Source organism: Martes martes (genome assembly GCF_963455335.1).
Source record: "Martes martes genome assembly, chromosome: 5".
In the NCBI taxonomy this organism is placed as follows: Eukaryota; Metazoa; Chordata; class Mammalia; order Carnivora; family Mustelidae; genus Martes; species Martes martes.
Window position 1 is genome coordinate 152,834,695 of NC_137892.1, and position 26,647 is coordinate 152,861,341.

The 26,647-nt window shown below is 40.6% G+C and overlaps 1 protein-coding gene across 1 annotated transcript in view; it reads left to right on the plus strand.

Annotated features, from left to right (window-relative positions):
* Positions 1–6,960: 6,960 nt before the first annotated feature.
* The window catches only part of MARCHF11 (membrane associated ring-CH-type finger 11), a gene marked incomplete at both ends in the record, with an annotated part of 98,073 nt that continues 78,386 nt past the window's right edge, over positions 6,961–26,647 (plus strand). Inside the window, 2 exons of the mRNA XM_080804491.1 lie at positions 6,961–7,497; positions 8,729–8,884. Coding sequence (XP_080660617.1) covers positions 6,961–7,497; positions 8,729–8,884 — 693 coding nt within the window. The remainder of the gene's footprint in view (positions 7,498–8,728; positions 8,885–26,647) is intronic.

Below are 26,647 nucleotides of genomic sequence, written 5' to 3' on the forward strand. Positions count from 1 at the left end.
TGCAGGACTCAATCCCAAGACCCTGAGATCATGACCTGAGCCGAAGGTAGAGGCTTTAACTCACTGAGCCACCCAGGCGCCCTGAGAAAAGGTCCATTTAAGCAGACAGACTTGAATTCTAGGTAGCTTACAATCTAGCACAAGAGTGAAAAAATCCCGGTAAGTGCATACCTAACCAGAATGCAAGGTATAATGTGATAAAGGTCATAAAAAAACTATCTAATTTAACGTGCGAGTTTGGTACAAAAATAGTTGATTTTTAGCTGAGGGGAATCAGGGCTGGCTTTATTCCAGGTCCTTCGAAAGCTCGGGTGGCCCTATTGGGTTATGCTGATTCGACTGCATTCCAGATCTTAGCCAGGTTTAGGATATTCAGTGTATGTAGTATTTCAACGTATTTCTATGTCTTCAACTTGTCTAGTAAAAATCCCTTCTGGATTACCAACTTTCAAGGTAGCACAACCAAGAGAGAAAATAATGTTTTGTTTTGTTTTATAATTTTTAAAATGCAATATGATTCTTTACAAATCAGATATACCCTTAGTATGTTATTTTATTGTTTTGAAGTTCTCAGGGTATTGGGGAAGAAATAGGAAGGGATTGGGGTAGAATTTAGGAATCTAATTATTTCATAGCTTTGAAGATTTTGTCTGCAGAGTTTAGGCATCTGTTGAGTGTCCAGAGAAGATACCAGATTCTGGGAGAGCTGACAGTTCAAAGGAGGTTGGTGAAGATCAAGGTACCTACGAAGGGTAGAGTGAGGACTAGCCAGTCAGCTTAGATTTGGAAGCCTTTAGGAATGGACGAGCCAACAGGAACAGAGGACGATGGAGAGATGGAAGAGGCAGAGATAGAAAGACTTGAAGGAAGTATGGTACTAAACTTACGAGTAGAATTGCTGAAGGCTAGAATGCAGTTTTGTGTAGTATCATGTGGGGTGCATCATGAGTGATCAATTAGATTGGTTAGATATGGAGACCCCTCCTTCCATATTCCTTCACTTTCCTTTAAGACCAGTGGCATGCATTTTCAAATTTCTGACGTCTTCATTGAATGTGAAGTCAAGGTGTAGGGGAGGCGATATTTCCCCTTCTTCCCTTCTAGGTTCTTTTGGCTGGTCTACTAATTTAAGATAAGACAGATTAATAGGAGAAAAACAAATTTAATTAGGTAGGTAGGGGAGCCCCATAAAATAGGACAGCCAAAGGCAAGAGAAGCAGTTGTGGCTTACAGGCTATCCTGAGCTAAGGAATGGAATAGGGGCATGGAGCATCAGAAGAGATGAGAGCAAGTCACAGGACAATATGAAGGGAAGATGTTTTCTAATTAGATATTTTCCTTACCACCTAACTTTTAGAAAAAAGTTACCTCTGGTAATAGTTCTCTTTCTGAGGCTTTATCTGTAGTTAAGGGAGAGGTAAAAGTTTTTCTCAAAACTGCTGGGTCATCACTGTCTTCACCCCAAAATAATGCACATGCCAAAATGGCATATTTTGGTGTCATACATTTTGTTCCCCATCAAAGGTCAATCAAGACTTTGATTTCACTTCTACATTGTAGCCAATGACTAGTTACAAATTGCTAAGAGGACAGTATAATTTTAGTTAATTTGGTTAGGCAATGAAAATAAATGTGCTATATAGTACCATATATCCTTCATTGCCCTACAGATTGCAATCCTACCTGGGAACTAGGGTTTAACCGGATGCACAGTGCCTTAAAGACAGAGGCTGGTTAGTGATCACCTGGCTGATTGACTGAATTATTCATCTGTCTGTTCCATAAAATTTGGCTGAACACTGCTCTGACTAGGCACTGTTCTAGGCATTGGGAACAGAACAGTGAAAAAAGTCTCCAATGAAGCAAGTGTTTCAGAGGAAGATGTTAGATAAGAAAATAAGCAAACAAAATACACACAATATGTAAATGCAAGCATAGCTCAGAGATATCATGGGTTTGGTTCCAGACCACCAGAATAAAGCAGATATCACAATACAGTGAGCCTAATGAGGTTTCGGTGTCCCACTGCATATGATAGTTATGTTCACGCTATACTGTGGTCTATTAAGCATGCAATAGCGTTATGTCTAAAAAAAATACATAATTAAAAAACTTTATTGCTCAAAAATGCGAGCCATCATCTGAGTCTTCAGTGAGTTGTAATCACTGATCACCATAACAAATATAATAATGATAAAAAAAAGTTCAAAATACCGTGAGAATTACCAAAATGTGAGAAAAACTCTAATGCTGTCAGCAAAAAGGTGCCAACAAACTTGCTCAGTGCAGGGTTGCCACAAACCTTCAGTTTGTAAAACACAGAAGATCTGTGAGGCACAATGAAGTGAAGTGAATATTGAGTAGCGGAGGACCCTATCTCCCATAGGAAGGTTCAGGAATGTCTTCTTGACGATGTGCCTGAGAGCGGCTCTCTGAGTGAAGTGAGGGAGAGAGCCATAATGACTGGCAAGAAGAGCAAAGAGGGAGTATACTTGGGAAATTGTAAGCTTGGGAGCTCCGTGTAGTAGCATTGAATGGGGGGGGGGATGGGGTGGTAGGGAAGGTATGGATATGTCTTGGAGATGTAGCCAGAGGCTAGATTTGAAGACTTGTAGGGCACGCTAAGGTTCTTGATGTTGCAAAGTATGATGGGAAGCCGTTGGTGGGCGGTGGGCGTGATTAGGCTTCCGTTTGAATTGGATCATCCTGGCTGCCACAGGGGATGGATTCAGGAGTAAGAAGCAGAGCGATGAGAGGCTCCTTTGATCTTCCTGAAGCGCCATGATGGTAGTTTGAATTGGGATGTCGGGGTGGGGAAAAGTAGTAGTAAAATTTGGATTATATTTTGAAAGTACATCTGAAAGAATTTTTTGATACCCTGATATATGATGTGGAAAAATTCAAGTCAATGATGACTCCAGGGATTTTGGCTTAAGTAACTGGGTGAACAAACGACTAGCTTACTGGCATAAGGTAGACTGGGAAATGAGCAGGCTTGGGATGTTGTTTGCTTTTGGACTAGGTTAGTTTGAAATGACTCTGTGACATCTCAGGAGAGCAGTCAAGAGGACACTGTGATACATGAGTCTGAGGTTCAGTGGAGAGGTTAGAATAGGAGATATAAGTTGTGGACTGGTCGGCACCCGGCACTGTGTTGTAGGATACTGACAAAGTTTTAGTACTGATGTACGACAAAGCTACACTCTGCATTGAATACTCACAATACACAGAATGCACTTCATTATCCCCTTTAAAAAAATCACCCTCCCACCGATACAGCTTAACCTGATTGCTCTATAACATAGAGTTCTTTTTTCTCAGACATTTGGAGGCACTTGAGAATTCTGTGTGTTGTACTCAGTGACCACAAAGATAAATTAGTGTACCCTATCCAACCAAATATTCTCTAAAACATTTTTCAAATATATGTAACCACTACCACATGTCCCTGCATATATTTATTCCTCTTTTAATCACTAAGTTATTCAATATGTGTTATGAATATTTGCCATGAATTTATATTTACAAATATGGCATAGTCTATAGCTTAAAGAACATTTGTCATCAGTTTGGAAAAGAGAAAAATGTCACCATTAAATAATTTTGTGTAAATGCAAGACTATCTTAAATTAAATGTCAGGATTTATGGCATAAATAAAAAATAAAGAAGCTAAACCCCCCAAAACAAATCAGTGCACCCCAAAGTTGCCAAGTGTACAGTTCTGGAACACCTTGAAGAGCTTAACTTAAAAGAATTGAAAAATAATTCTGAAGTGCTCTCCAGACTAATTCTCCTATTGCTAACCCTCCTATTGAAGGGCATTTCAAGATCATCACAAATAATGTAGTTTCAAGGTCATTCTGAAACCATTCTGACCTAGTGTAGCCTGAATTGCTTTCTATCTAAAATCACTAAAGTGACCCCAGAGGACAGATTCAGGATGTGGTAACAAGGGAAGTTCAAGGAGAATTCCTAAAGATACCCACTAACATCACCAAGTAACTTTTTGGGACATACTTGCCTGGGCCCTTTCCTCTCTCCTTCATTCTTGGATTTAGCTCAAGAGACTCTGGGTATCTAAGGGGTTTGCAACTTCATAATGAGAGACCTGTTTTGGTGAAGGGTACGTTTCACTGTGTGTGTGCGTGAGGAAGGAAGACATAATAAGGGAGATGCAAAGCATTTGTTATGTTATTTATAGCTTTCTTCTCCATATAGGTTGAAGCAGGTTGGATGTCCCTTCCACTATTTACTCAAATTGATAGAATTGCCTCTCCCCTCATTCATTTTTTAGTTGGTAGATGCATTTTGGCTACTGGATGCCTGTCAGTGGCTACTGGTTCCCTGATGTTACCAGATGTCTGTGTCTCTATCATCTCTTTCACTTGGATGCCAGCAGCTAGAGTGGTTCATCCTTTCTGTGCTCCCCAATGCTCTATACTTCTACAGCAGAGAATGCTTTCAAAGTTACACAGGTATTTTTCCTTGATCCATGTAAGATTCACTGAGTTAACTGAAGAAGGATCACACGAACAAATAAATTTCCCTTTTTCAGGAAAGGGTCAGCTTTGGAGGTCATAGCTGGAAAAAATAACATTCTTATGTGGATTCTCAGTGTATCAATGAGAATTTTCTTTTACTGGAATTATTTTTCAGAAACAATCAACCAAGAGGACACATCCAGCACTGTGGCTCTTTCCTCCTTTATCCATGCTACTCTGCTGCCTGAATCGTTCCATGTTGTTTTCATACAGAATTCACAGCTTCTAGGCTGTCCTTCAAATAATAAGGGACTGTATCACATTGGGTAGAAATTTACTGGATATAAATTGAATTATTTAGGGTTTTTTTTTTAAAAAGACAATTTAGATAGTTTTAATTCAATAACTTAGGATCAAGGCTTCTGACTATCATAAGACTGTGGCAGCATACAAACGTGGCAATGTCATTTTGACAGGTGCAGATTGAAAATGAAAGCTTATCTACAACCAACATTTCTTCAATGTGATAAGTTCCGAGGGCATTCAGGGATTATTATTTTAAAAATATGCTTGCTGCCTGCCACTCTGGTACGAAAAATAAGCTAGTCTGAGGGGGGCTAAGTGTTAGAGGACATTCCTGGGAATGATTTCATTCAGGACCATTTGTGACAAAGCATTTCTGAACTCTTTTTTACTACCTTCTTTCTCTACTTTGCAGCCAAACCAGTTTATGTCAAAAGTTCTTTTTGCTGCTGTTGCTACTGCTGTTGTTATTTTAACAAATACACTTTTTTTTTTTTACTGCCAAAATGTGTAATGGACAAATTAATTTAAGCTGGTAGTTTGTCTCAATCGTTTCAGAGCATCTATTAATGGGAGTCAGCACCATCAAATATACCATGTACTATAATACTGTTTTAGGAGTCACGATAGAGGATTGGGGGGAAAATCATTAGGTGTTTTGAGCCAGAAAATCTGAGGTCAGGGAGCTCAGAGGTTCTTTGTTAATAGTTAGGTGACCTTGAACAAGTTACTTTGCCTATCTAGTCCTGGGTCTTCAGCTATGAAATGCAGCCCAAAATGCCTGCCCAGAGAGAGCAGATTGTGCCAAAGACGTTAAATTGTTAGGACAGTGAAAATCACCATTGATTTGGATAGGCACATTGCACTATATAAATCCAGTGCTTCATGAGTTCCCACTGAACGGATTTGGAAACTACTGCATGTGCACGCTGTTCCGTTCAGTTTCATGCAGGTATGGTAGTTTATTTTCAGAAAAGAACTGAAGGGAAAGTTGCCCTGCCCAAAGAGCAGTCCCAAAGAGATTTTGCGGAGTGGAGGTACAGAGGCTTTGGGATGCTTAAAATCCCGACCGGAGGACACAGCCACTTCTCCAGGAGGAGAGGTGTCATTCGAATCCTTTATAAAAGGTCAAGGATGAAAGCGACCACCCGCCACACAACGTGGCACCAGGGTTCGCTAGGAGGAACCATTCCAGGAAATGACCCAAGATTGTGACAATGTCACCAAGATATTTACAAATAAGCCAGGATACTCACTGCAGGTAGGAGGGGGCGAGGAGGACGCGGGAAGATTCAGGGGCGAGATGGACAGAGGGAGGATATAGGTTCCAGAGGCTTCGGTTTTTAGGGCTCTAGTGGATCCGTGAGAGTGCCCTTGAGGGACAAGGTTCTGAGAGGGCTGGGAGCAATCGCCGGTGAGCCCGGGCACCGGCCTGCGCCCCCCAACTCCCACGCGGGTCTCGGGTTCGACCATCCCGGCCCCACCCAGCCCGGCGCAGCCGCATCCCACTTGCCTTCCCAGTAACGGTTTCTGGACCCGTGGCCTCCGACCCCTCCCCCCTTTCAGGCTCCCGAGAGCCGCAGTGCCGCGCCGTTTGGAGAAGGGTAATCCGCCCCGGAACCGACGTGAGCTGCCCCGGGGCGGGGTCCGCGGAGGCGGCTCGGGGATCTCCCCTCCCTGAATTCCGGCCCGAGGTCTCCGCACCCCAGCCGGGGTTCGCACCCGCCGCCTCCACATCCCCCCCGCACTCCCCCGGAACGCCCCCTCCGCTCCTCCCCGTCGGCCCCGCGCCCGCTCCCTCCGCCTCCTTCCCCCGCCCACCACCCCCCCGCGGCGCGGCTCCAGTCCCCCCTCCCCCTCCCTCTCCCGACCCCCCGCCCCCCCCGCGGCGCGGCTCTCACGCGCAGCCGAATTCGGCGCCGCCTCCATCAGAGCCGAGCCGGCGGCTCCGCGGAGCAGGAGCTTCTGCCGCTGCCGCCGCCGCCGCCGCCGCCGGGCCCTCCGCTTCCCCTCCCCGTCCCGCCCCCCCAGCCCCTGGCGCTCGGGTCCCCCTCCCCACCCTCCTCCCTTCCTCCACTCCTCCCTCTGTCCTCCCGCCCCCTCCGTTCTCCCTTCGGCTGCTGCCCGAGCCCGGCCCGCCGGCTGGGCTGGCAGGAGGGCGGCGGCGGCACCACCATGAGCTTTGAGGGCGGCCTCAGCGGCAGTCTGCGTCGCGGGGCGGAGAGCGGGGACACCGAGCCGCCCCCGTCGCCTCCCCCGCCGCCGCCGCCGGGAGAGCCGGCCTCGGTGCCCGCGCTCCCACGCTACCTGCCACCGCTGCCCGCGCCGCCCGCGTCCCCCGAGCGCGCCGCGGGACCAGACGAGCCGCCGACGGAGGTGGTCCCGCGGCGCCGGGGCGCGGACGAGCTGCCGCCGCCGCCCCTGACGCCCGCCGGCCAGGAGGTGTCCGCGGCTGGCGACTCGGGGGAAGGTCCGAGGCGCCTTCCGGAGGCGGCGATCCCTGAGGCGGCGGCGGCGGTGAAGGGCGTCCCCGGGGAGCCTGAGGCCGGCGCGGGCGGGGAGGGCGAGCGGCGGGGCGCCGGCGACCAGCCCGAGACGCGCTCGGTGTGTAGCAGCCGCAGCAGCAGCAGCGGCGGTGGCGACCAGCGCGCCGGGCACCAGCACCAGCACCACCAGCCCATCTGCAAGATCTGCTTCCAGGGCGCGGAGCAGGTAAGGCCCTGGGGGACCTCAGAGCAGCTGGCAGTGGGCTCTGGTCCGGAGTGGACCGGCTCCTGCCCCGGACGGTCGACCTTTCAGCACCGCGGACAGCGCTCGCCTCCGGCTTCCTCTCCAGCCGGGCTTGTCTAGTCCGGCCAACTGAGCGGCCGCTACTTGTGTTCCCTTTTCCCTTTCTGCGAAGGCAGATGAAAATGTCCCGGTGGCGAATGCAAGGTTTAATTTGATCTATACTTATTTTTCCCCCCACCTGGTTTGCAGTTACGCATTCCTCAGGTGCTTTAAGGATCATGTCCTAAGTATCTTTTGTAAATTGCTAAATGGATTTTGGTTTATAGAGAAAAACACACCTATATCCTTTTTTCTACAAATGTGTCCCGAGGCAGATAGTCTTAGAATACAAACTGGGGGTGAGTCATGCCAGAACCAAAAAGGTCAGGGTCTTTACATATTGCAAATAATGTTGACTTAATCTCACTGATGTGAAGAACATGTTACAGTTTTTACAAGAGAAATAGGAATGTACTTTGACCTTGTGAAAGAAAGCCTATTTAGCTAACAATGTATTTTGTATTTTGTTAGAAACATAAATTAAAAACTAAAATTAAAAACTCCATTAGAGGTGCATGCAAACTTATATGAGAGTAGTCATAGAGACAAGAGGATAATTCATCTCTTACGTGATCTGAGAATACATTAGGTTTAATATTTTCAAAAGTAAGGAAATTGCATAAGAATATGCAGGCTTTCAGGAATATAGTGCCCTAAGTCAATATTTATGATGCTACATTTAGAAAAAAATAAAAGCATAATGCTATTGCAAGCTACTTTCTGGGATGCCACGCATTTCTTCTTTAGAGATGATTAAGAATAACTGCAGAGGAAATGCATCTGACCATCCACTTAAAAGTTATTAAAGAGATTTAATAGTGCAGCTTTCCCCCAAGGGTTTTGGGAGCTATATCTTGCAGACATTTTGTATGTTGGTAGAACATTTATGTCATAAGTCTAAGCAATATCTTTGAAATAGTTTTAAGACTTTAGTTTCATTCCCACCAGAGGTATAAAAATTTAATTTTATTTTCTAGGATAGTTTGATGCTGGTATCCTTCCGGGTAAATGGCTTTGAAAGAAAAGAAAGCAAGTGTTGTGTTGTATTGTTTGTTTTGTTTTTTTAAAATTGACACACAAGTGTAAATATTCACATGAGCTGTTTTCTTTTCAGGGGGAGTTGTTAAATCCCTGCCGCTGTGATGGGTCAGTTCGATATACACATCAGCTGTGCCTGCTAAAGTGGATCAGTGAGAGGGGTTCCTGGACCTGCGAGCTCTGCTGTTACAGATACCATGTCATAGCCATTAAAATGAAACAGCCTTGCCAGGTAAACATCCATGACATTTTTTTTTTTCCTGAAATGCTTTTGCTAAACATGTGTGCATTTGAGTTTAGTTACTACTAAGGATATTTACATATGCTACTTACAAACATTTTATGCAAATCAAAATAAGCCAAGATTTAGAATTTGTTGAGTTGTGCTTTGAGAAATTTGTGACATTTTTATCTGAGAAACTCAAGAGACAGTTTATTCAAGTGGTTTCCTTTATTAATTTGTTGCTTTTTGGTAAAGTTATGCCTATCTTTGTTTCTAAAAGGGCAAGTTGGTAAACTGTCTTATACTTCAATTAAATCAGTTATTATTAATTAGAAATATTACACAATTTATTTTAATAATATTTTTGTTAATTTAAGCATTGAAGCCCAGAATGGGCTCCATTTATGGGAAACACACGCAAGTAAAGCAGAACTTTACGAGTCTGGAAACTTCAGTGGAATCTGTTAGTGTTAATCTGAACACTCTTTTCACTTAACTGGGCTCTTTTTCATATGATGCTGCATTTGGAAACTTTGGCTACTTTCATTTGCTGTGTTCCAACAGTTACTCTCAATAATACCACTGAAATTGCGTATATTCTTAAACTTTTTGTGTATAATCATATAAAACACAATACCCATAACCCTGCAAATGCCCTTGGAAAAACAGGCTTTGGTTTTTTCACAGTGGAACTGATTCAGATTCTTTGAAAAGACCGGTGGGATGTAAAATTCAACATATTAAGAATGACGTATTAAATTAAAGCAGAATAGTGTGTAATTGATGAGATCTGGTAGTAACAGGGGGCTGAAGTTAAGCAGACATAAAAGATTAAGTTCAAAATAGAGACCAAGGTTGCAGTAGCAGGACGAGGGGGAAGGGGACTGAAAAGTTAGGAGGGGAAGAAAGTCAGAATCTAGTGTCCCTTGTTTCTGTTTAACAAATGTAGTTTGCATTGAGCAGTATAAAGTAGGTGAAACTGTTAGTGACTGCAGAAGGAAACTGGAAGCTGAATTACTACTGCATTAATAATTTAAGTTTCATAGATTTTAATTTGCACATCCTTCATATGGTTTGCAATTAATTTGCATCTCTGATAGTCATCATTTAAAGCATGATTAGCAGGCATGAGATAAAAATGTGGATTTTTTCAAGTTGACCAAAGGCTTATAAATAGTTTGGTGAGAAGAATATCTCACGTGGATAAGTGATACTATCATGCTGAAAATAGGCACAAACCTGACACTTGTCCCAGAACCTCTAATTGATTGAACTACCTGGGTATCAATTTATAGATCAAAGTTGTCCTGAAAAACAGATGGGTCCCTGTCTGGATATAAGGATAAGAGTGTATCACTGGATCTCCAATAATTCTATGACTAGAAACATGGGGAGATGAGAAGGGGGGAGTTTGGAACGCTAGTGAAAAGTCCCATGAGAAACGTTATGGCCAGAAGTTCAAGAGCTCAAATAGAATGCTAAGTATTTCAGAAACGTATGGCTATCATATATTAACTCATGTGGGATGATCAATTTTGAAGTCAACAGAAATAGGTCCTTGATATAATTTTAAAATACAGAAGAGACAAAGGGCTGGGGCAAAAAGTACTGTTTGGTAATTCTGTAGCAAAATGAATTGATTTGCTATTATGTTTTCTTCATTCATAAAACCAAATCATTCAATATCATTTTAACAAAAACATTTCCCCAAAGTGTGATGTATCATTTTAACAAAAACATTTCCCCAAAGTGCATGTATGATGTGACCAAAAATTTTAAAAAATTACCCAAACCCCCAAACTAACCCAGTGTTACTAATACACTAGAATTAATTTTATTATGACATATGCAAATACTACCCTGATCTGTAAGGTGACCTGTTTGTTAGAGTGAATTACAAAATAATATTCAGAAACAAAGTTGATATGAGTGTGATGATGATAGCTTAGATCATGCCCAAGAAAATAACTTTCCAGGACTATGTTATATGCCTAAAAAACTCAGTACTTTTAATGAATGGAAATCAGTTATAAGGTTCCTACAGTGTGAATTCTTCTACCTAGGAGTAATTTATTCTCAGATGAAGTTTTATTAACTGTCTGACGCTTCTCTTATGGATCACCTACAAAATGAGCATTTACTCTGATTTTTGGTTTTCTTCCTTGCTGGTGTGAGGCCTATCAGATTTAGCATTTATCACATGCACACTTTTATGACCTGGCAGAAATCCATTTCTTCATGGTGTAGGATCAAACAGGAAGTATGTTTTGGCACCCCCCTTCACTTTCCTTATCCCTCTGTCCTAAGTATAGAGCCCTCCATAGCTGTGAGTGGGTGGTTCCTTGGATATAGAACAGAAGAGAGAATAAATAATAATATTAACAGAGAACATTTGCTGAATACTTACTCTGTGCCAGGCACTGTTCTAAGTGCTTTACATATGCTGATACTGATGTTTAATCTTCACAACAAACCTATGAGCTAGGGAATAGTATAATCACTATTTTACACAGATGGAAACTGAGACAAACACAGAAAAGTTACATAACTTCTACGAGTACATATCTAGTCAAAGGCAAAGCCAGGATTCCAAATTTAGTCAGTCTGGCTCTGAGGTCCATGGTCTTAGCCTCCATGCCTCATATTAGAAGGTGATCTCAATTCCATCATGGCTTGTCCTGTGCAAAGGTGAGTCACTCAGGAACCGGTTTTACTCTGGGTCTCTAAGATGGTCTAGAAAGGCTTTGACTGTTTATTGTTGTATAACAAATCACCTCAAATACTCAGTAGTCTGCACAACAATCAGTCATGATCTCTTCAAAGCCTGGGTTGATTGAGGTCAGCTGGAAGGTTCTTCTCCATATGTGGTGTCAGCTGGGAGCCATGGTCATCCAGAGGTTTGACTAGATTGGAGTATCCAGGATGACTCACTCCTAGGACTTGTTCTTGGTGCTGGCTGTCGGCTGGAAGCCCAGCTGGGGCTGTCAACTGGTGCCTCAGTTCTCTTTCCCTGTTTTCACAGTATACTGGTTGAGTTCCAAGTGCATACAGATTTCTTAAGGCCCAATCTTGGACGTGACACAGTTTCATGTATGCTGCCTTCTCTTGATTAAAGCAAGTCTGAGGACCAGCCCACATTCAAGAGAAGGGAAAATAGACTTCACCTTTGGAGTCTGTCCTTCTTTTAAAGAGAATCGCTATCTTTAATTCACAACAGAAGATAGCTTCTAAAAATAGCTCTATCTACCTACCCTGGTCTCTGCTTCAAGTACTTGTTTGGCCCAGATAGGTCAACAGGAACCATGACATACCTCCTAATGCTCAGAAATAAGGAAACTTAGAAAAAAAATGTATGGGAGGTTGACTCCATCAGTGAAGCTTGATGCATACCCTGAAGCACTTTCAGAAATGATTACTACCATGAGGTATCTCCTGGTGCTCAGAGGGATATGGGGACAGAGAAGGGCAGCTAACCAAAAGTGTGTGTGTGTGTGTGTGTGCACTCGCACCTTGTGCTGCACAGTCTAAAGCTTAAGTTTTACTTGTTTTTCCCATTGAGATTAGAGTTCTTTGAGAACTTGGGTCTAAAACTCCGCATTCCTTTGGATTTTAGTGATGTTCAGTAACACGACCCAGTAGAAAACCCGATGTGTCCTCTAAGCATATTTAAACCTTAATTGCTGTGTCATTAGCAGTAGGAGTTAATTAAGACATTCCAAGTAATTAACATGCATTTACCCTCCTACCTACTTGTAGAATCTGTTTCATTGGTTAACATATTCAAGATGGTGCACTAATAATATTTTAAGAGTAAAAGCTAATTCTGTTTTGAATCTCATAGCATGGTATAAAATTAGTGGAATCTAAGAATATATCAGATCAAATTTATCTTGCGATGTTGGTGACATTAATTAAGCTATATTCAAGTTTATGGATGCTTTCAGTACTTTTTCAAGAAATACAGATGTTTGAAGAGATAGCATTTATTTGGTAACATATTGTATGGGAAACTCAAGACTTGTTATAAAAGACTGAGCGCATTGCCTAAACAGAAAAACACACTGTAAATGGGAGGTACTCCTGGTGTTACCTTGCACAACTTACTTAACTCTTTGTGCCTCATTAGCTCATTTTTTTAAAAGTGACCTCTAAACCCAACCTTAGGCTGGAACGTGTGACACTGGGGTCACGAGTCTCAGGCTCTACTGACTGGGCCAGCCAGTTAACTCATCTTTTTTTTTTTTTAAGATTATTTACTTATTTATTTGACAGAGAGAGAAATCACAAGTAGGCAGAAGTAGGCAGAGAGGCAGGCAGATAGAGAGGGAGAAGCAGGCTCCCCGCCGAGCAGAGAGCCCGATGCGGGGCTCGATCCCAGGACCCTGGGATCATGACCTGAGCCGAAGGCAGAGACTTAACCCACTGAGCCACCCAGGCGCCCCTTAACTCATCTTTAAAAAATCATAAGGGCACCTATTTTATCTACTATTTTGAGGACTAAATATATATGTATTTATTATAACATATATATTATGTATGTACATATGTAACATAGAATATATGTACATATATATAATATAATGTATTGTACATTTTGAGGACTAAATACATAATATATGTAAACCGGTTAGAGTAGTGCCCAGCACATAGTAGGTGCCATTTTAATATTGACTCTGATTACTTATTATTACTTGTTTATTCAGCTAACAGATGGGGACCTTCAGTCATTCATGGGTCCCTGTCGTGTCCTTGAGTCTCTTGTCACCAACATGAATTTAAGGACTTCTCTTTCCATATCATTCTTTTTCACTAGATGTTTACCCCCCCCCCCCCCCCCCCGCTTTTTCTGGGAGAGCCCATCTCAGTGTCTGAAAAAATTTGTTTTTGTAAATAATGAGTGAATCAGTGTTTAAAAAACTCAGGGGTGTAATGCGATACAATGTTGTCAACACACAGGAGCATCTGTACTTTCCAGATAGCCCTCGCCAGGGGTCCTTATTGAAGTCTGCTCATAAGCAGAGTTACAAGATGCTTCCACGGGTAGTCAAGGGCACAAGGGCACAGCGCTGCTCAGCTTCTCAGGTGTCACTTGTTTACACTGGGAAATCTCCCTGCTGGGTGGGATGTGTGTGCATAAGAGGAGGTTGGAGAAGCCCCCAGAGATCCCTGGGGAGCATCCCGAAGAGGCACAGACAGTGGGCAGAGCCTCAGTCAGGGTGAATTGTGGTGTCCACCAGCTTTCCTTCTTCCCGCCTTACTTAGAGTACCAAAGGAAAGGACTAGGAAGGATCTTGCCTTGGACAGCATTGAAAGTTGCATGGGGCCATATATACCTTTGTGAATATTAGGCCCCTGGACGTTTTTACTAGCCTGTAACATTTTTATCTGCATTCCCCTTATGGCTTCTCCTTTCAACACTTACAGTGTGCTGTCTGCAACAGGTGGGCTCATTGCAGTAAGAATGATGAGAAAGTCTCCTGGGAGGGAGAATGACTTGGGAGTGTTTTTCATTTTTATCCATATTCTTAAAGCCCTGGGGCTCATCGTGACAGTTTTGAATTAGAGAGGAAGTTGGCACCAGGTAGGTTCCTCAGGGCTTATGTTCTGGGGCATATTTGTAAAGTGTTTATAGAACTTTAACTTCTAGAGGACCAGGGCTGTGTCACGAAAGGGGTAGTCTCCTTTCAGAAGTGATGTAATCATTCTCACGATGTAGCTGATGCACTAGGAGAAGTTGGCAAGTTATTCTAAAAAGTGACTGTGGTTTTGAAAATGTAATAAGAAAACATCAGAGCATGAACTTTAGCAGTATTGCGTGCTGTCATTTGAAATGCTTCAAAGCATTTGCATTTTATGGCTTAAAAATGTCTGCATGCCTACAACCTTGTTGGTGTGGTGAGCCTCCCCTTTTCTTTTCTTTTTTTTTTTCCTAACTGTTGCTATTACTAACATTCTCTGTAGGTTTGCTAGCAAATGGCAAGTTGAGGAGAAGCTTTTCATTACTATGCCTGAACAACCGAGAAACAACATTAAAATGTAATATTTAAATGCATATGTTGGCATATTTTATAGGTAATTAAAAATGTCAAAATAAACAAAGAACACATCATGAGGCAATTTGCTCGCCTTTGAAATTATTTTTGTTTCATTTGCTTACTAATTCTCAAAACACATGAATCTTCATTTTACTCACTAGAACAGATTAATGATTCCCTGCTGAATAAAATATGTAAATTACACTTTGTGTACTACTTATAAGCCATCTAACTTATTGTACAGGCCACATGTACTGGGGTTTTACGATTTGTCTCCACGCCAGATTGTTCTGAGATGATAGTGAAAAGAGACTGAGTCCATTTTGTCAGTGTGTCAGCGCGGGCCGCTACCCTTTATTGAAAGAGGATTAGGGATGGTGTCGCCCAGATGGGTGAAACTCTCCAGAACTCTCTTCTACACACATTTGCTTTTCTACATTTCCTACCTCTTTTTAAGTGTATTTCCATTTTGATATCTTCCTCCTCTTTACTCTCTTGGCCCCCCCACCGAGTTGCCTGTAGAAGAAAGAACCCCTGCCCACAGCCCCCGTTGGGATGGAGCTTGGGCAGATGTTTTTGGTCAATGCAAGTTATGGTGGCGAGAAAGTTTGGGAGTGGTTGGGTGGAGGAACCTTGCTGTAGCTCCAAAATGTCTTCGCTTGATGACATTTATCTTGTTATATAAACCAGAGTTTAGAAAATCTGTTCCATAAAGGGCCTGAGAATAAATATTTTAGGCTTTGAGGGCCTAAAATATTATAGTTACTGTCCTAACATGAAAGCAGTCATAAACATTGTATAAAGGGATGAGTGTGGCTGTGTTCCAATAAGTCTTCACTTGTAGGCCCTGAAATTTGAATTTCATGTAACCGTAATGTGTCAGGAAATCAGACCCTCCTTTTGTCTCTCCTCAACCCCAACCATTTAAGATTTAAAAACTGGGTGCCTGGATGGCTCAGTTGTTAGGTGTCTGCCTTCAGCTCAGGTCATGATCCCGGGGTCCTGAGACCGAACCCCATATCGGGCTCCCTGCTCAGCGGGGAGCCTGCTTCTCCCTCTCCCACCACCCCTGCTTGTGTTCCTGTTCTCGCTGTCTCTCTCTCTCTGTCACATAAATAAATAAAATCTTTAAAAAAATAAATTTAAAAACTTGTGGACACCACAAAGAGGTGGTGAGCTGGATTGGGCCCACATAGATTTGGCAATAGTTTGCCAACCCCTGATTTAAACAAATTGAGTATCAGTATGGACAGAAGTGTTTTCTGACCTCTTAGGAAATGAAATGGGTGAAGTGTTCCAAAATTTGTGTTTCTTTGTAATTTTGAGTGAAATCATCATAAACCTCTATCATTCAGAAAATGGTGACACTGTAGCTCCAAAAACAAAATGCTATTAACTTTTTAATACTACATATTAAAACCATTGTTTCTTCCAAACCATTTTTTGGTTGTGTCAGACTCAACCCTCCATTTCCAGGAGGAGCTTTAGTTAAGTTAGAAGCAGAAGGCAGAGACATCCCAGAGTAAGCCCTCAGCATCCCTGGAATAGGCCACCTTCTCATCTTCTTGAGTTGTAGTATGCATTTTAGAGAGTGTTCGCAGATCCATTCCTAAAACAAGTCCTTCCAGACTATCTGCAACCCAATAGGTATGCTTAGAATACCGCCTTTTGAATGCCTTAAAATAATATTTAGTTTGATTGGGGTTTCCGAGCTTGCCTTCTAAGAGGGCGAGCTTATCAGTGAGTGGGAAGGGTTTTAGAACAAATGTAACACAGCTCAACATAGCTTGGGAAAACTTCTCTTTCTTGGTCACTCTGTGGTCATTCAATGAATACTTGTAGAATGAATGAATGAATGAATGAATGCTTAAGCGAACGTCTTGAAAGGTGAACTGAACCATGGGGGTTACGTTCCTATTCCTCTGGTGAGAATGTGTCCTAAGGAAAACGAATTGCCTTCTTTGCTCACACATTAGCCATCTACTGGTTGTTAGTTCTTAACTTGTTCTTAAATTGCTCTTCTAAGAATTCTATTCTCAGCGTGCTAGGGCAAAGTATGTTCAGTTCTTCAGACCACAGGAAAAAAAACCTTAAGGGTAATAGAGGGATCTATTTTTAAAACCTAAAATTTAAAAAAAAAAAAAAAAGTTTCCAGAGATACATGTCTGTTCTTTTCACAAAATAAAATGTCATGAAAAGAGTCCCTGTGAATGTGGAATTACCCGTGTGGAACACACTTGCTTTCTTGAGGTTGTCATTGGTTGAAGGATTTAATCTAAGGTCTGTCCTGAGAATTTGAATAATTTGTTGGAAATTTTGCTGTACGATCATGGGTATAGATCGGCTGCTAAGAATGTGTTCTTGGTAGAACTTTTTTGGTGTGGAATCTTTCTACCTGGCTGAAAACAAGGTGACTTTTTTTTTTCTGTGACAAAAGGTCCGTACAGTTGTAAGATAACTTCAAAGGTGCTTTACCATTGGTGATAACAATACTCCAACGCAGGGAAATGTAGTAAGAGAATGGACTGTTTCTTCCTTGCTCATTTCCTGCTTGGCGTGTGGCTTTGTTGTGATGTGACTGATAAACTTGGCTTCCTTCTGTCTTTGGACCTTGTAAGAATAGAATGTGGTATGACTGAGGGCGAGGCGAGTGTGCTTCTGACCTTTTGGGGCAGCAGGGAGGGGACCGACAGGAGAGGGTCGCCTCCAATTACCAGTAAATGGATGGTAGACTCCGAGTTCTCTCCAGGAAAAACTGCACTGTGGCTTGCGCTTTCTGTATCCTTGGATATTTGACAGCATCTCCCCTGCGAGCGTAACTTATAATTCAACAGCTGTTCGACAAGATTTATGGAAACGGAAGTCCCATGTAAGTAGAGGTGGACGGCCTCAGCAGGAACTAGTCACGTGGGAAGACATGCCGGAAACCTGGCAGCATTTCTCTATAGGCAAAGTCAGTCAGAGAATTTACTGAGGAGACATTTCTTATTCCATCCTTCCTTTTGGGTGTGGTATGCTCTGGAAACTACTGTATAAAAACCATGCTCTCTCCAGTTTTTATCTCTTCAAGACAGTTCACTGTGATCACAGTTGGGCAGTGTATCCTTATCATAGTAATAAAGTGCCCTTGTCTTAATATGCCTTTTGGTTTTGTTTCTCATTTTGGTATGCTAATTCTGTGCAAGTGGCCAAAGCTTAATTTGGGCGCAGGGGGCCCTCCCATATGCATCTAGCTCTAATTACAGGAACCTTCTGGGCACTCCTTTGTTATATATGGACATGCACTTGTGCCGCAAAGCTCATTTGTGTCATGACTCTGAGTTGCAATATAGTTCAGATAAACAAGGAGCTATTTCAAGAAATGTATACAGGCTCGCCTTGGTTTGTTCAGCCTGTTAAAAAATTTTTTTAAGAATGATAACATTTCTCACAAGTATCAGGGGATTTTACTTATTTTCTTCTGAAAGAATACTCCAGAATATTCCAGGAAATACTTTTGTTCTTTTGCTCTTTTCTTTCCCCCCAATATTAACTTCTTTTCTATGTTACATTTACAATTTTTTACATAAATATGCATGTAAGAGGCATCTCTTTATTAGTATAAAGAAAAAATAAAGAACTTAAAAAGTTGTAGAGTAGAAAAGAGCATAGGGTTTATTAGGAATATATTTGGCATTCAATAAATATTTGTTTCATGCTCATTCCATCTTTCTCTTCCTTTTCTTGACATCTTCCCTTATTTTTTTAGTGGGAGCAAGTAGATGGGAGCTTGCCAGGGGAAGCTCCCATCCTTTTAGAGAGGAAAGGTTATTGATCCTTACCCACATTGTACCTTCTAGGACCAAGCTCAAACCTGGAAGTTGAAAGAAAATTTTGAATGTAAAATCACCTTTTCATCCCTACTGAAACTGTTTTTCTTTACTTTTATGGTGGACGCTCAGTCCTACTGCTCTAACTTCTACTAAAGTCATTTTCAGATCTAGCCAAGACTTCTCAGCGATTTGAGAAGTAGTAAAAAGAAGTGAAAAAATGCTAAGCTAACAAGATTTTAAGTAATGGTGCCAAAATTTGTTGCGTAGCTTTGTATGACATGATGGTTCGTAGACTATGGAGGGAAAGACTATTGGATATTGAGAACTTTTTGAGTAATTTGGTGAACCAGGTAACAGTGGGTGACTCATCTCCCTACTTCCTGCCTGGCTCTTCTCTCTGACCTGTACTCTACCGTTACAGAAAAGGAAATTTGAGATAGAAGATACTACTTTCACTTTGGACATGATTAAGCTCTACTACAGTAAACTTTAGGGGGAAAGCACCAACCATTCCTTGAATTGCTTGTAGGGAAAATTTCAGTGCTAAGTGATGATGAATGCGTAGAGGTTATTAATATAACAGGGCATAGCAACGGATTAATGTGTGTTTATTTTTAGTCTAAATGATGATTTTACTCATGTCAGGGGTTAACTTCAAAATATTCCATCTTTGTTATTTCCTATTTAGAATTATGTAATCAGTACTTTTCTGTTGATTATTTTTTCACACATCCAACAAATTGACCACCATTACGTAGCAGGCACTGTTTTAGGCCCTAGAGCTACAGAGTTAGGTGAACCTTTGCTTCTTATTTTAAATCCTTGATGGTGAGAGATAGACCATAAAAAAGTAAATAGGTAATTATAGGTAAATAGGTAGGTAATTATAGGTAAAATAGGTAATTATAGATTATGTTAATACTTCTACTGTAAATAAACTGAGTGGTTAAAACAGGGCATGCTAGAGGGAGCCGCATGGTCCTGGATTAGAGTTGGAGACATCAGTATAAATTCATGGTTTGCTCAAAATAGATATAAATATTTATAGATATGTGCTTATACATGGGTTAGTATACATACCTCCACTTCCTAGCTCTGTCTGCTGAGAGGGCCTAATGGTTGTGACACTCCAGTAATAATAAACTCACTTAGCACTAGATCTTGGTTTCCAATACCATTTTCCAATCAAGGGAACCGGTCACATACAAAATGGTGTTCTTACACAAGATGAGGCTGGAGTACCTCGTACTGGGAAGTAAAGAAGTGCTCAAAAAACAAAAGGATGAGGAATAGCAATGCAACATAAAGGCCAACCTGAGATGGCTAAATCTGGAACACTTTGAGCAATGAAATGAATAAGGTAGTATTGGATGATAACTCAAAACTATCATATAAACATCCATGAGTGCATACTGATATAAATAAATGATTGAATGAGTGAATGGGGGAGAAGAGACAAATCTCCCTAACTGAAGAACTCCAAATATATATATATTTTTGCATATCACATGATGGAGTTGTGTTCCAGTTGTACCCTCCTGAGTATGGGATGTACTAAGTGACTTGCTTCCCAAGAGTAGATTGGTTACAAGGTATAAGGAGGCAGGGGAGTGACCTTCCAGTAGAGAAGCCTGGCAAATAATGATGTTAGCCAGGTGGTCAAGTTTAACATTACTTGTGATGAGTCCTATTCATAACATATGCTGTTGTTATGATGTGAATGAGACTACTTTACCTTTGTGGTCTTCCTCTTAAGAGCCTATAACTTAGTCTAATAATGAGAAAAACAACAGCCCAAACCAAATTAGGAGAGAGCCTACAAGTACCTGACCAGGGCTCTTCCACACTGCAAAGGAAAAATAAGGAAAGTCCTAGAAACTGTCACAGACAGAAGGAGCTCAAGGGATATAATGACTGAATGTACTGTTGTGGTGTCTTGGATGGAATGCTAGAATAGAAAAAAAAAAAAAAAGGACACTGGAGAAAAACTAGAGAAATCCTAGTAAAGTGTGGAGCTTAATTATACTGATGCACCACTGTTACCGTATTGGTTGTGACAAATGTATCCTAGTTATAAAAGATGTTAATGAGGAAAACTGTGTACAGAGTACATAGGAACTCTTTATACTAGTTTTGTAACTTTTATGTAAATCTAAAAATATTCCCAAGTCCATTTTTTTAGGAAAAAGTTATGGGGAAGTCTAAGTCTATCTAGGTAGAAGGGGTAGGGAAAGTCTTTCTGAGGAGGCAACGTCTGAGCGTAGACCTAAAGGTTGATGATAATCCCACCTTTGAAAAACGCTTTGAAGAGCATGCTGAGAGGGAGAGCTGCTGAACCAAAAACTCTTAAGTAGGAAAGAGCTTGGTGTGTTAGAGGGAATAAAAAGAGGACCATGATGGAGGAGGAGCAAGTGATGTCATTGGGGAAGCAGGAGTGTACCTCACCATGTAGGCCATCATGAGGAATTCATGTTTCCTTCTAAGAGCAAGGAGAAGACATTGGAAAGTCTGAGGTAGAGGAGTAATATAGTAGTAGTAATAGTTGTCTTTGATTGCTTTGTGGAGACTGGGTTGGAGAGAGGCTGGGCTGGGGCAGGAATGCTGTTAGAAGGCTTCCTTGGTGGGGGATGGGAAGGACATAACAGTAGGTCATGATGACGGTAGAGACAAGGGAAAGTGGATCCATTTGGAAAATGTTTAAAAGTTGAAGCAACAACAACAAAAAAAGTTGAAGCAACAGGTGTGTTTTAATTTTGTTTTGTTTTTTGTAATTTATTTGAAGACAAAATATCTGAATTGACTTGAGGCTACTGGTGGTCTTTATCTAGCTATCTGTTAAGATCAATATTCATGTGTTTTGTCATAGAAATATTGTGTTTAGTTAATAGGATGTTGACCTAGACCTTGCTGACGATGTTGGAATGTTCCATTTATGTTGAAATGCACCATATCATATTTTGAAAATATGAACAATTTCAAATTCTGGAACATATGTGGTCCAAAGTATTTGGGGTAAGGGATTTTGGCCTAATACATGGTCTATCCTAGAGAATGTTGCATGTACTTCTAAGAAGAATGTGTATTCTGCTGTTGTTGAGTGGTGTATTCTATAAATGTGTGCTTGGTATAGTTGATTGATAGTGTTGTTCAAAGATTCTGTTTTCTGTTGATCTTCTGTCTAGTTGAAAGTGGGGTCTTTACATTTCCAACTATTATTGAAATGTCTATTTCTCTCAATTCTGTCAGTTTTTGCTTTTTGTATTTTGGGACTCTGTTATTAGAAGCAAATATATTTATGAGTGTTCTATCTTCTTGAGACTTTGACTGTTTTATCATGACAAAACATCCATTGTCTCTAGTAGCAATTTTTATCTTAAAGTCTGTTTTGTTTGATATTGTTGTACCAACTGCAGGGATGGTATAGCCACTCCAGCTCTCTTTTGGTTACGGTTTGGGTATATACCCTTTTTCACCCTTGTACTTTCACCCTATTTGGTTTTTGAATCTAAAGTATATTCTTGGAAACAACATATAGTTGGATTGTTGGCGACTAAGGGAGCTTGGACCTGCATATGGTTATTCCTGGAATAGAGCCTTCTGAAAATCAATAAATGTTGTTGAGCTAGCTTCTTTGTGAAGTTATCAATTTAGGGAGAGTCTGTGATTCTGCAATCATGGTGATTATGTGCTGAGATTATGTGTTTCAAATCCCTAATGAAATTATTCTGTTAACCCATGTATTTGTGCAGTTGTCCTCTCCCACAATCGTGAAGGAACTGTGTGATTTTTCATTATCTTCTCTTTCCCCAATCACCTGAGACTTGGTGTGAGTAATTGAGGAATTGTGGGACTCTATGCTTTTCAAGTAAGTGGGAGATACTTACTACCATTCATAAATATTCAAGTGCTTCTTCTAAGGTCTCCAGAGCCTCCCAAGTATGAGTATGTGGACAAATTAGCTTTTGTAACTTAAGCCCATCCTTTAAAAAAATTGTTACACATCTTCTAGAGGGATTGAGATTATATGAGGGTCAGTGTGATATAATAGAAAAAAGCATAGCCTTTAGCAATAGGCAGACCAAGGTCCACATTTTAGCTCAGCCACTTACCAAACTCTGTGACCAACAGCAATGCCATAGGTCTTAATTTCATCATGTTTTCGGAAGGTTAAGTCAAGTAACAGTTTCTGAGTTCTTGGCATGTGATAGTGCTTTATTAATTCCAGACTTCTAACCTTGTTAGAACAAGAGTTGTAACACATGCAATTCTGCCAGATTTTGTATTTGTTGTTTATTCATTCTTTAAGTAATATAACAAATTTTTAATTACTAATTGATAGGCACTATTCCAGGACTACAGATGAGCAAGAGAGTAAACAAAAGAAATAAAATCCCTGCCTTCAGAGGGCATATAATCCAGAGAGGGATAAATAAATAAACTCTAAATAAAATAAAAATAAAATTAGTTAGTGGTAAGTGCTAAGGAAAAAAATACTGGGGAAAGAACAAGAGACATGAAATCTTGGGAAAGGGTGGTTAAATTTTTTGGTAGGTTGGTCAGAGAAGGTTTACCAGTCCATGATCTTTGACTTTGATTCTCAGAATTTTTTAATTTATGGCTTTCTAGAGATAGGGTATGCAAATGAATATTCATCATGACTGATTTTCCCACTAAAACACATTTTATTCTGGGTTTCAGTTTTCTATGACCTGGCAAGGTCAATATTTATTGCCTATACTTTTATGATTTGTATCACTATATTAAAAGCCTCGATAGTGACCAATCTCCTAATCCATTGTATTATCCAGGATATCATGGTAAAGATTCAGCATATTGGTTTTAGGAGCAAGGAAAAAGAGTACAATCAGATATTAAGAGAAGGAGGGTAGTGAAGATTCTTCTTGAGTTATTCACTGTTCTGTCTATAGAATTATCAAGAGGTTAGGATTTTAAAATAAAAACCATGATATTTGAGAAATTCAGCTATTTAGGATTATAATTATTTTTTAAAGTAATCTCTATGCCCAATGTGGGGCTTGAACTCAAGACTCCGCAGTCAAGAGTCGTACACTTCACCAGCTGAGCCAACCAGGCACTCCTGGATTATAATTATTTTTAATAATGATTTTTATAAGTATAGCGATAATAAAATAAGTAAAGAATGAATATTGGGCCAATTTTCTCCTGGTGTTGAAAAACATACAATTTTTGAGATGGATCGTTTTAAAGAGAAGCTCCATTATCTCATTGAATGTCATCTAGGAAACTTAGCTGTTTGGAGAATGAATGTTTAAGGCTGTGACTTTCAAGATAATATAATTGGGAGATACTGAACATAAGTTGCCCTCTATGAAAGTCTCACATTGACTTAAAGAGGGGAAATGACTTTTTATGTTGCTTCTGGAGCTACGGAAACTGACATCTGGGCTCCCAAAATCCATTTGAAATAAATGGCCTCCATTCATCAGTGCAACAGGATGCTGGGCAGCAGAGATTTTAAAATCTCTGCCATTGACAGAGAATATGAATATAAAGGAGTTTTGAAGGGTAAACGCTCCATAATATGGAGACATTTTGTTTGAGCTTGTGGTACTTAGTCAACGAAAATGGAATAATCAGTTCTGCAAATTTGATGGGAAATGCCATCTATATAACGTACAGCCCTTAGCTTTCAAAGGCCATAAGCGAAGTGGGTTATTACAAATCCTTTATTCAGGAGAAAAGTGATGGTCATTTCATGGTGAGTAAGATTTGTATTTATCAACACAAGCAAGAGGTGAGATAGGTTATCCTGCAGATACGTACGGTCCATGGAGTCCTTCTCTGGGTCTCCCTGAATTTGCTTGATTGCCTTTGTAGTGGATGAGTTCAGGTCATCTGTTCAAAGTTTAAAGTCTTTCAAAATAAGTCAGTCAGTGGCGGGTCTTGGCGATTTGTCTGAGCAGGCATCTGAGTGTAGGTATCCCCAGTGAGACGTCAGAAGAACTTCACTATGCAACTCCGCCCTCTAGTGTTTCCTATTAACTCCAGTTACGTTCCTGAATTGTGTCTTAGGGTGCACGGAATTAGAGACGTTTCTTAGAGACGTTTCTCTACTTTTTGAATCTTGCTTGAAAATACATTTGGCCCAGGTTCCATTTACTTAATTGACATCTGTTATTATTCACCTGATTTGTTTCAAAAAAAAGATGTCTTTTTCTATTTGATTAAATCAAATATTTGTTTTCTTTTTTTTTCACACTTTGCAATTTGAGGGAGTTAGATTTTACTCTGTTCAAAGATTTTGGAATAGCCACTTTTTATAAATGGTTTAAAAGTGTGAAGTATGTGAACTCAAGCAGAATGTTAAATCCATTTAAAGTGATTTTTGGGAATGCATTCACATTTTGATTGCCCATTGACTATCTGGGCACAACAAGTTTAAACTGAAGATAATTATAGCACCTACTCATCTCTGCCAAAATATTTGCAATATATTGATGATTAAATATTTTATAGCTATTTTTGTCAACAAGATGCAAAAATCCTTTATTTGGGTTCATAAATAATGAAGCAGTTTTTTTTTTTAAAGGTTTTATTTATTTGACAGAGATCATAAGTAGGCAGAGAGGCACACAGAGAGAGGTGGAAGCAGGCTCCCCGCCAAGCAGAGAGCCCGATGTAGGGCTCGATCCCAGGACCCTGGGATCATGACCTGAGCCAAAGGCAGAGGCTTTAACCCATTGAGCCACCCAGGCGCCCCATGAAGCAGTTTTTTAACTTGAAAAACAGTGAACTGCATTTTGGCTTTTTTGGGGGGGGGGTTGGCTTTAGTTTTTTTAAAGAGGGTCTTTTTTATTGTGCTTAGGGCAACATTTTAAAAGAGAGTTAGAAGAGAAGCAATTTTCTTGATGTAAAACTTATGAACTATATTTGAAAATGAGGTTTTTAATTACTACTGATTGTTTTACTAATGGCAAGTCATCTTGCTTGAGGGAGAAAATTTTTCCAAGCAGCTTGAGTTCTTAGTTAACAACCAGAGGATCTGTAATTAAGCAGTAACTAGGCACTCACTGGCCCTCTCCTGGGGTTCATCCCCTGTGGGAGGGGATGTGGAGAATGAATCTCTGGTTGTGAATCCCCAGGAAAGTCTCTTGCCCTGGAAATAACTGGAAACAACCAAGAAATGGAGGAAGGAAAAAGAGATATGTAGAATTTTCTTTTTTCTAAACGGGAGATATAATTTCAGTTTAGAGGTATGGGTGTTTTAAGACCACTAACAGTGAACATTGACGAATATTGTTTTTCTGGACTCACTGGCATGCCCTTTCCATACTAAGAAGGCTACAATTACTCTTGTTTTGATGCATAGAAAATATGACATATTAGCTAAAAATTAACAATGCATAAATACTCAAAGAACTTAGTTTGTAACACTGTCCCTGACTCCTTGACTGAGTAACTCTTTTCAAATAGTCCAGGAGAGCATGGCAAAATGTATAAGGAATGTTATGTTTGGAAAATCATTTCAACTGTGATTTCCAAGTGTCTTTGGTGAGACTGGGGACTGTAGGAAGGTTAAGCTTCTGTTAGACAGTGATGTTGCCAAGATGTTCATTAAATATATTTTAAATAGGGTTAAAGTGTGGGGGATTATAAGTGGATAAATAAATACATAAAATAAAAACAATACCTCTTACATAAAAATGTACATATAGTTCTTCTGTCTTATCAAAAATTGAAATGTATTTCTAGGCCAAAATGAATTTTAGAGAATACTTAGTAAAGCCAAACATGATAATAATTGCATACATTAGCATGGTTAATTTGCAGCTCATTATCCTGGTAGCTAGTGTATATTTTAGTTTGGATGGTCAGAAAAATATTCTTCACCAGATTTTGATACAGTAAGAAAAATGATTTGTATTGCTTTTTAAGTGTCTTTT